This window comes from Limulus polyphemus, unplaced genomic scaffold (assembly GCF_000517525.1).
Source record: "Limulus polyphemus unplaced genomic scaffold, Limulus_polyphemus-2.1.2 Scaffold6679, whole genome shotgun sequence".
Lineage (NCBI taxonomy): Eukaryota > Metazoa > Arthropoda > Merostomata > Xiphosura > Limulidae > Limulus > Limulus polyphemus.
The window spans coordinates 4,391-16,310 of NW_013672289.1; the positions used below are offsets into that span (position 1 = coordinate 4,391).

The 11,920-nt window shown below is 35.5% G+C and overlaps 1 protein-coding gene and 1 pseudogene across 1 annotated transcript; both read left to right on the top strand.

The window, feature by feature from the left end:
- Positions 1 to 1,058: 1,058 nt before the first annotated feature.
- LOC106473961 overlaps positions 1,059 to 11,920 on the top strand; it is a 32,373-nt pseudogene continuing 21,511 nt past the window's right edge.
- Positions 3,591 to 5,393, top strand: LOC106473960 (frizzled-5-like). The gene has a single exon (XM_022402344.1). It carries the CDS (start codon positions 3,591 to 3,593, stop codon positions 5,391 to 5,393), a length of 1,803 nt encoding a protein of 600 aa, XP_022258052.1.

Consider the following 11,920-nt stretch of genomic DNA (forward strand, 5'->3'; position numbering starts at 1 on the left):
AGACACGAAGGTAAGAGCCACCTTCATGATACAAGACACGGAGGTTAGAGCTACCTTCTTGATACAAGACATGATTTGTGCCAAAGCACTGACTGCAAGTTTAATATATATATATACATATAAATAATAACTTATATCTAATGCAAATACACCCTGATCTCCTGTTTCATTAATGACTTCTAATGAGAACAAGTATTTTTTTTTGCTGCGTAGTAAAATATGATACTTGTTTTTTCTTTCACTATATAATTCTGTTTTATATTATTCAATAAAATTCTGCTCACCATTACTACAATAATGATCCCATTAAAAAGAGGTTTGTATATTTTCATAATAAATTTATATTAATAAATATAACAGTATAACAACTATAAACGTTCTGAGCCTTATATCTACCTCTAAGCTGAAAAATTTAACCGACACGCAGAAGTCTATGATAAACAAACAAACAAAAAAACCAGTATAAGATAAAACAGAAGAATTGTGTTTTGTAAGAATAAATATATTGATTGTTAGATGCATACTACGAATATATAGACATTTCTAGTATGAGTATGTCTCATTTTGTTCAAAGATTTTAAAGAAATGCACTTTATTCAGAATAAGCGAATTCTAACTAAACTTACTTTTTCGTTCCATACATTTCTCGTAAATTTTACAAAACATCTATTTGACTACATGTTATTAAACCATAAAAATATCTTGTTAAAATTTCTCACTTCCTTTTATAAGATTATTTCTTAAGAAACTGAGATTATTTCGAAATATTCACGACAATGGAGGTCGCTACTTTTAATGTTAAGCCTAATCTAACGTGTATCACAGCGAAACAACAGTTTAATTATTCCAAATAGTATTTATGAAATATATATGTGTGTGTGTGTGTTTGTGTAAAATTTACTTTGACAAGCCTGTGTCTTCCTTTACTCCCTCCATATCTTTCTCTTTCTTGACTCAAGTCAATTCATGCCGAGGGTTATAGAAGGCGTTGCACGTGCAGGATGGAGGCTAAGATCGATTTTTGTTCTGTAACACCTATGAAGGCATGTTGGACAAGAGTAACTAGAGGGCTACTAGCGTTTGCGCCAAGGTGAAGAAGTGTTTATGGTTCACTGTGAAAGCTCTTACATGTAACTAAATAGTATCATAAAAACTGTTACTATTTTTTCCGAATTTCATGAGATTTCGCACTATCTCATTTCAGTTAGAAAGTAACGATATAGAAAGCCGCGTGGTATCAAGTGGCTAAACTGTGAATCGGCTCCAACTGTGTCTGTATGAAGTAATAATTTGTACAGAAGACCGATAGCTGGTGAGTACTTTCATAATAAACGTATATGACCTAATTAATAAGTATAAATCTCCGACATCCTATTATTTTATATCGATCATATGCCACTGGGTAAACAAATTTAAATAATTCGGTATACAAACTTCTCTGTAATTTTTTATCGCTGTTTAGCATTCATTTTCTTTTCTAAGATTCAAACGATTTATGGCATATTTATATAACAAATGATCCTTTTTAGTACTGTTTTTAGTTTCCACCTATTTCTAAAACTCTGTAACAGATTCTGTCGCATAAGCAAACATTTTAAACGCATCACCCATGGATATTTGTTATCTGCTCTTATGAGCAACTCAACAATATCAAAATGTTAGCTATTTTAAAAGCTATTATTCACTGTTTAATAAGCAATCGGGTAGTTATATATAACAGTTATCTTGTTCTTTAACTTCACGAATGAATCTAATCATAAAATTGGCTGACAGATTAATACCAGGGTAATAAATGTTCGATCTCTTATATATGTTAGTTTCTTTCAAATTAAATTAGACCTACCATTTGTATAGGAAGATAGGCACTTTTTCTTTTGTTATATACCGTTGTATTTTATAATAAGATCAAAATACAATAACTTTTATAAGTTTTGAAATAATATTTAACAAGATGTATTTATACAAGCAATGCAAATTTTAGTGTGTTTTTTTATCAGACTAACATATTAGTTTAACCACTAAATAAATGTTAGTGGATTTATATCGTGGTAAACAGAGATTTTTATTGTACGATCACGCCATCCATAAAATTACATCTCCGACAGTATAATAAGAATCCTCTCGTGTGCTAATTTTTATTGACATTTTACGAATGCTCTAGTGGCGAAGTTACGACTCTTTTAGTGCTACACAGACTGCTCGTTAAATCATGATTTTGGCACAGAGGGGAACAATGCCATTTTTTTATTGCTTTTCCATCTTTGACGTAGATGAACTAGCTACGTATTATTTCTGAATATATTATCTTCCTCTTTATCTAAGAAAATTAAATTTTGTATTGTTTGCAGGTAACAGCTTAATCCCGAGAAATTCCATGGAACTAGTTTAACAGGTAACAACTACAAACCAAGGAACTTCTGGAAGCTAGTTTAACAGGTAACAACTACAAACCAAGGAACTTCTGGAAGCTAGTTCAATAGGAACCAAGAAAAACAGTAAAGATGAGTTAGCAAGTAACAAATACATTCCAAGGAGTTCCGTAAAGCTACGTTAGCAGGTAATAGAAGTTCTATGAAGCTACATAAACAGCTAACAAATACATTCCAATAGATTCCGTGAATCTACGTTAGCAGATAATATCTAAATCCGTGAATCTACGTTAGCAGTTAATAGATGTATTCCAGAAAGTTCTATGAAGCTACATAAACAGCTAACAAATACATTACAATAGATTCCGTGAATCTACGTTAGCAGATAATATCTAAATTCCAAGGAGTTCTATAAAGCTATATTAACAACTGACAAATAAATTCCAAGGAGTTCTGTGAATCTACGTTAGCAGGTAATAGATATATTCCAGAAAGTTCTATGAAACTACATAAACAGCTAACAAATACATTCCAATAGGTTCCGTGAATCTACGTTAGCTATAATATCTAAATTCCAAGGAATTCCGTGAATCTACGTTAGCTGGTAATGGATATATTCTAAGAAGTTCTATGAAACCACATTAACAACTAAGAGACAAATTCCAAGAAGTTCCGTGAATCTAAGGTAGCAAGTAATATCTAAATTCCAAGGAGTTCTGTGAAGTTACACTAACAACTAACAGATAAATACCAAAAAGTTCCGTGAAGCTACGTTACTAGGTGATAGATATATTCCAAGAAGTTCTATGAAGCTACATTAACAAGTAACAAATAAATTCCAAGAAGTTCCATGAATCTAAGTTAGCAGGTAATATCTAAATTCCAAGAAGTTCTGTGAAACTACATTAACAACTAACAGATATATCTCAATCATTCCATGAAACTACACTACGACCATATTGATACTTTTGTTTGTGAACTTTAACTTTGATTCATCATATTAAATTACAGTAGTTCTGGTTTTTACTAGGAAAAGAAAGTGAATTGTTTTAATTTTATATCTGCTTTAATGACTGAAAATAAATTCCTAATGAATATCCTGTGTATTATTCTACATTAGAAAAAAAATTCCATCAAGCAATTTGACTTTGAGAGCTGTACCACTCTTAATACTTCTAAATATATATATATATGTGTGTGTGTTTCATTAGAAATGAAGTCATGAATTTGCTTTCCATTCTGTGTGGTGATTCCTCAAAACTGATAAGTATTTGGATCTTGTTCGCTTCTGTCACTACATCTGGAGTACATGTTGAAGAAAGCGGCACCAGTTCTGAGGAGTGTGAAGAAATAACAATCTCCATGTGTAAAGATGTAGGATATAACTACACCTCCATGCCTAATCAGTTCTATCATGACACCCAGGAAGAAGCCGGTCTAGAAGCACACCAATTCTGGCCTTTGGTTGAGATTCAATGCTCTGGAGATCTATTGTTTTTCCTCTGTTCAGTTTACACTCCTATATGCATGCCGGATTACTCTGGTTCTATCCCAGCCTGTCGATCCGTCTGTGAGCGTGCTCGAACTGGTTGTGCACCAATTATGCAACAGTACGGCTTTACGTGGCCCGAAAGACTTGACTGTCATAATTTTCCAAAATACAATGATCCTAGTAATCTCTGTATGGGTGAACAGGAAGGAAAAAGTCCAAAGCGCCCGATTTTTGCAATTAAAGATGAAAACTCAATTGGAATGACTCAGGAACCGTTAAAAGATGATACAACAGTGCAACTAAATAGAAATCCTAAATTCAACATAGATTTTGAAGTTCCAGAAACCACTTATAACCCGCAATTGAATCACAAGTGTGGATGCATGTGTCGTTACCCGATGGTAAGCGTGACCGACAATGAAAATAAAAAGTACTACAACAAGGTAGAAACAGGTGGCGTTGTGAATTGTGCAATAGCCTGTCGTGGTAATTTTTATTCCATTGATGAACATAAATTTGCTAACCTATGGCTTGGACTGTGGGCTGTGTTATGTTGCCTGTCTACAAGCATAACAGTTACTACCTTCTTAATTGACGTCAAGCGTTTTCGATACCCTGAGCGTCCAATTATCTTCTTATCCGGTTGCTATCTGATGGTTTCAATTGGTTACTTGATTCGCATTGGGGTGGGGCATGATGCAGTTGCCTGTGATGGTCCTATTATTGTTTATCCGAGCTCTGAAAGATCAGCCACTTGCACAATTGTGTTCCTTTTGGTGTATTTTTTTGGTATGGCTAGCTCTCTTTGGTGGGTTATGCTGGCACTAACTTGGCTTCTAGCCGCAGGACTGAAGTGGGGAAACGAAGCGATAACCCGTTATTCTTCATATTTCCACGTTGTTGCCTGGACAATGCCGGCTGTTAAGACAATTTCTGTTCTAGCCCTGGATGGAATTGACGGAGACCCTGTATCTGGTATCTGTTACGTAGGAAATCAAGACTTGTCTTTTCTCCGAGGTTTCGTAATAGCACCACTGTGTGTGTACCTTTTTCTGGGAACGTGTTTCTTGTTGGCCGGATTTGTAGAGTTATTTCGAATTCGAAATGTCATACGACAACAATCCGAAGACAAGGTAGACAAACTGGAGAAGTTGATGATTCGAATTGGTGTGTTTTCGGTTTTGTATACAGTTCCAGCCACGGTGGTAATCGGATGTTACGTTTATGAACAACACTTCCGGGAAGCCTGGGAACAAAAACATAACTGCCCTTGCAATGCCCCTGACATAAAACCGGACTACTCGATCTTCATGCTCAAGTACTTCATGTGTTTGGTGGTCGGGATTACATCCGGATTCTGGATTTGGTCCGGGAAAACTCTGGATTCCTGGAGGAAGTTTCTGAGAAAATTTTGTCGAATAAAATCTCAGGAGAGACATAATGGCTACACCTTTAGACAAGATAACTTACCTAACCAAGTTGAGCAGGTCTTGTCCTCCAAAAATAAGCAGGCTCCTGTGGCAAATGTCTGATAGAATCCTGAAAAGCCTTTAAAAGCAATGAAAATTATTGCTAAGCTTCCAAAGTCCATAGATACCAAAGAATACCGAGTAACGATGTTCCTTCTGCTTTAATTTTTTGATACATAGATAATAAAAATATTAGTCACCTTGCCTAAGGCATAAACGTCAAGCAGTTTGAGTATTGTAATGTTTAATATTTGTTTGCGCACTTTTTAAGTGTCTGATGTGGATTAAATCCGACTTTTACATATACATATAAATCCATATATAGTACGTGTGCGAGGATATGCGCGAGTATGTATGCATGTCTTGTGCTTTTGGGTCATTATTTAACATGACAAATTGTAAATTGAATTTGGGTAGTGTCAAGTGTTATTATTATCCACGAACGTAACTGAAATGAAACTTCCCATTTGCATGAATTATCAACTATTAGGATGCTGTCTTCTCTTATTTACAAGTGTTGTGCTTTGTCTTTCGCATCTCCTTAAATAATGTTATTGTTTTAAAATATGAATTTAATTTATTTTGTAGAACTTGAAGTTTAAATATGGAGTCTGAAAATCGAAGTGTATGTTGATTTTGAAATACGGTCACACGTTTATACATGTAACTAGCTTAAAATAGTGATATTGTGCTAGCCATCCTTATACACTTATACGTAATGTAAAACTGAGATGTCTTTAATCAGAAAGCCTAAAATGTATTCATGTTATGTGTAAAAATTCACGATTGTTTTTATGATAAACCTTTGAATCATTGTCTCTTTCTTTTTATGTGTTTGCCATGTAATGAAGCTTTAATTAAAATAAAGGTGTCATTAATGTTCAGCCCAGCCGCTACGTGAGTTTCCCTCAATGTTAGTTAAGCTAAGTTGAGAAATGCTCGGCGAAGCAGCGCCTGACTGTAAATGATTTTACGACTTACAAACACAACAAGACAAAGCCATTCGCTTCTCCAATCCACGAGTTAGATACTGGTAGCCCAGTAAGCTGTCTTTAGGTTAAGCCTACATTAAAACAAAAATAAAAACAGACCCACGATAAATCAGACACGTACCAATCACTAAGTTTGATTATTATAAGAAGTTTGTAAGCAGAAATATGGATAATACACTAAATTTGACATAGATATTGAACCGCTTAATTATCATTGCTTTTACAAAAATATACTGCCTTCTCTTGTGTATCAAGAAATGTTCACACTCCAATGAGCATTACCGTATCAAGGCCCTAATCTTGCAGATCCAAGTCGAGGTGTAGCCTTGTTCTACAGCTCGTCATTATCAGTTAAAGACGTAAATATAACGACGAGTCATGAATAGATATATACCTAACAAGTAATAATAATCACGCAGCAGATAACTGCTATACATATTGTTTCCCAAATAGAACCTTGGATACAACCATGCTAGAGGATATTTATCAACATAATAAAACATTTTCTAATAGGAGATCTATACAGTAAGGTGTGGTATTTGGATGCAAAACTACAAACACTGATGGTCGTAAACTACTGGACTTTATTGGCAATGTCGACTGTATTATTATAAATGATGTCACATCAACACATACTTCAAATAATAGATATTGTACCAGTTATGTTCTGGATCTCTGTCTGAGTTCGTCAGAAATTAGTCATAAGTGTTTATCCTTAAATGCAGGTTTTGATTTAGATAGTGACCACCTACCAGTCTGGTGTGTCTTCTATCTCGTTCCCCCTCTCCCCACAAAGACAGACCGGTCTGTACAACAATATTCAATTACAAAAAAAAATAAAAAATAGCAAACTGGACCGATTATGGAACATTATAGATTGTGCTCAGGGACCGTCACAATATAATCAAATAAACACGGAGTGCCTCATAAGTTCAGCAAATAATTCAATTCCTAAACACACATTAAACAAACATGGCACCCACCCACCCCCATACACACAACTCAAATAACATAAAAGAGCGTCGATAACTTCGAAGATTATAAATGATGTCACATCAACACATACTTCAAATAATAGATATTGTACCAGGGACCGTCACAATATAGTCAAATAAACACGGAGTGCCTCATAAGTTCAGCAAATAATTCAATTCCTAAACACACATTAAACAAACATGGCACCCACCCACCCCCATACACACAACTCAAATAACATAAAAGAGCGTCGATAACTCCGAAGATTATACGTGAACACTGGGGATCCCCAAATAAAAATTCAAATCACTAAGCAGCAGAATAAGAAATGAAATCAAACAACAAAATAAAAGCAAGCTGGGACGACTTTAGCAGCGAATTCAACAACCACACGGACCCTCAACAATTCCGGACTCACCTAAAACGATTCATAAGAGCAGACACAAGAAATATTCCATATCTAATACTAGCTACAACCAACAAACTAGCACACACAAATAGAGAGAAAGAAGAGACTTTCAGAACACACTTACAAAACATTTTCAAGACACCAAATGACCTAGACATTAACACGTATTTCTGTGATCAAGTTTACGAGCACTTTGCACAAAATATAATAACTACAAACCCCAATTCCTCACAAGCACTAGTGACAAATGCTACAAACACACCTGAACAAGAGGACAAACACTCTGCTTACTGAGTAACAAAAGTTTTCACGCCAACGGGAAAGATGTCGTTCAGGTCATTCTCTTCGATAAAGGTACTCAGAGATTAGTTGAACATCTAAGAGCACTATTCAGTCTATCATTAAACTCTGGATACATCCCGGCCCTCTTGGAAGCAAGCAAATATTTTAATGTTCCATAAGGAGGGAAAAACAGTCAATAAACCGGACAGCTACCGTCCGATCAACCTGACCAGCTGTATAAGCAAAATTTTAGAACACATGACTCACAAGAGACTATTCACATTTCTGGAAGTCACTTCTAATTTATTAGTAGTAAAAAAAGGATTCAGGAAATTTCTGACAATCTAGTTAGAGTAATCTAAACAATAGTAGATAGTTTTAATAAAAATAAATGCACTGTCGCCTGCTTTCTCGATGTGGAGAAATCTTTTAACGCTATATGGCACAATGATCCCAGGTTTCACATGTCAGAAATGGAACTACCGTGAGATATTATTCGCTGGTTGTCGAACTTTCTGGAAAAATAATATGTAGAGTAAACGTAGAGGGCACCTACTCAGAGTATTTTACTCCCGAGGCAGGTGACCCCCAGGGAGGGATGGTTAGTCCCATACTCTTCATCACGTATTTTGACAATATGCTTCTTAATGACTCAAATGCAGGCTTCATCTCGCAATAGCAGTTTGGAAGAGTTCCCCTATACCCCCTATAGCAGCTACGAATATACAACTACTGTTACGCAGAATATTGGAATACTGTCAAAACTATAAAATATAAATAAATGTTCCCAAAACACAAATAGTGCTGTTCACCAAACCAACCAAAACCAGTATACATCCACCCGAGATTTACTTACACTGAAATCTGCTCCAGACGGCCACAACTACATAATTTCTAGGACTGACCCTTGATTCCAAGCATAGAAATGGAATTAGAAATAGAGATTGGCAACACGTAAGTTATGCTAGTAGTTTGTCAGGTAAAAATAAAGGAACGTCAGCTAAAAACATTATAGAAATATACACGACGTATCGTAGAATACGCATGTCCAGCATGGATTAATGTTACATCCACACAGATCAAAAGTAAATTACAAAAAATACAAAACTCTCTCTTAACTACAGCCTTTAAATTACCAAGATCAACGTCGTCAGCTTTCTTACGTAATGTACAACCACTACCTGACAGATTCCTTCATAGAACCCTAAAATACGTCCATAAAAATCTGTTTAAAAACGAGCTTCTATGCGAAAAAGGCCGCTATCGCATACGTGATGGAAACAATCCTACATAACTCTCCCCAATAAATATCTACTATTAGTTTAAGAACAAGCCACCTACAGCTAACATGTAATAATATCGTTAGATTACCACCTACAGCTAACATGTAATAATATCATTAGATTATCACCTACAGCTAACATGTAATAATATCGTTAGATTACCACCTACAGCTAACATGTAATAATATCGTTAGATTACCACCTACAGCTAACATGTAATAATATCGTTAGATTACCACCAACAGCTAACATGTAATAATATCGTTAGATCACCACCTACAGCTAACATGTAATAATATCGTTAGATTACCACCAACAGCTAACATGTAATAATATCGTTAGATTACCACCAACAGCTAACATGTAATAATATCATTAGATTATCACCTACAGCTAACATGTAATAATATCGTTAGATTACCACCTACAGCTAACATGTAATAATATCGTTAGATTACCACCTACAGCTAACATGTAATAATATCGTTAGATTAAATTATTATGTGTATTAAAAAGGGTTTTTATATGTACAATACACTCCTGGTGGATTCAACTAGTAAATATTGTGTGATTATCAACGGAATTGTTCGTGAATTTCGCACAAACCTAACATAAGTGAAATGATAATAAGAAATTAAATGTTAACAGTGTTACTTTCATGGACATGGCCCAAGGAAAGGGGTCAAAAGGAATACTCGGTCGTAGTTCCGGGTACAAACACTGACCCTCATGCAGTAATAACATTAGTATTTTCCCGAAAATAAAACAAAAAGTTAAATAAAAATCAATCTACTGTCCTGAAGGGGGAAAGAAGTCATCCCTGTACCTGACCCACCCCCCAGATCATAAACACACCAAAAGACACATACAGATCTCCGTTCGTTGGTGTTTTTTTTTATTCCTGTAAACATCCAGTGGAGCATAGGGCCGCAACAACACCTCCCAACGGAAGTTTTTGTTGCAGTTACTTGTAGCAGGTTGGTTTTTACGGGGTGGAGTTGCTAGCCCAACTCTCCTCATTTCTCATCCTGGACTTGAGACCAGGCAAAGGCCAAGGTTGGCATGTTTGGTGTGACGGGGATTCGAACCCGCGACCCTCAGATTACGAGCTGCGCGCCCTAACCACCTGGCCATGCCGGGCCCTCGTTGGTATTTACACCTGTTTATTGTATGTGAAGAGTGTATCGTTACACGTGGATGCACACGTTCGTTGTTCTGAAAATAAAATATATGTATATATATTTGAGAAAATGCAGTATTTATTTCTCACTGATCCTTGAATCGTATTTCTTAAGAATGTCCTACAGTATTCTACATGGAAAATCTAATCTGTTTAATAAATAAGCGCCATCACAATTGGTCGTTTCTCAGAAACTAATTTCATAAAACATAGATCCCTTGTAAAGGGTGTAGTCAAGTGAGTGCATCCCAAAATATTTTGACGAGTTTTCCAACATTGTAATAATACTTTTTTATTTCTGGTCTCTACCTTAAGTAGTACATTTTAGGAAGGAATACGAGCACTCACAAGGTGAAAACTTGTCTACGGCCTTGTCTGTTAACACTGTACGAGATCATTATCTTCTCTCAGACCCCCTGTCATTACAAAGCAATTTGTAATATGAAATTCGTAATCATAATTACTGTTTCTAAATATGAAGTAAAATATTACAAAATTATAGTAGAGAAATTAAGAATGTAGCAGAAATTCTTTACAGTTTGGAACGAACAATTTGTATTGTTTGATATTCTCGTCATTCATCGTTAGGTGTGTTTGTGACATATGAAAAATTTCGAAATAAAAAAAATATTAGGAATATTTTTTGCTTCGAACATAAATATCGTATAAATATCATGAACTATCGACTATTTTTGCAGATGTTTCTACAGTCAACTTTTTATTTTGTGTGTTTATTCTGTCATTTCTGCTCGACGTCTTAATCACAGTGGTAAGTCTGGAGGTTTATAACGCTCAAAACCGGGTTTTTAAAACCGTGGTGGGCACAGCACAGGTAGCTCATTATGTAGCTTTGCGCTTAACAACAAATAGACAAACGTCTTAATTACACATTACCATTTTTTCATTTAACTGCTGGACTGAAATTTTGTTTGACGAGATAAATTCTAAACTTGTCTACATCTCTTTCGAATATTTAAAAATTGCGTACAACACTAATTTCCCCGAAAGGGGGCCAAAGGCCGTCTGGAGAGGTCACCTATTTTAACCATTCGCACAACTATATAGTAGTGTGTTCTCTGTCAGTAGGTACTAAAATGACGTCATATAAGGAACGCTTAACGTTGCTATTTGTATTGTCTTGACGTCAGTAAAACGTGCGCATGCCACGAATCACAAGAAGAATTGGGCTCTCTGTAGGCTACAACACAGCATGACATGTGAATCTCAAAAGCAAGAAATAAACCCATTTGTTGCTCTTAATTTTGGTTTTATTTACTCTTGAAACAGAACACTTTTGAGGACACTGCGGAAGTACATATAGTATTGTTATCGATATATAGGTTGTAAAAATGAATAAAATTCCTATAACCCGAGCGTCTAGTAGTACGTACGTTACGTTACTTACGTACGTACGTACGTACGTTACGTACGTACGTACGTACGTACGTAACGTACGTACGTACGTACGT

Excerpts from the sequence above, each read along its gene's own strand:
- LOC106473960 (XM_022402344.1), top strand. The coding sequence starts at position 3,591 with ATGAATTTGCTTTCCATTCTGTGTGGTGATTCCTCAAAACTGATAAGT.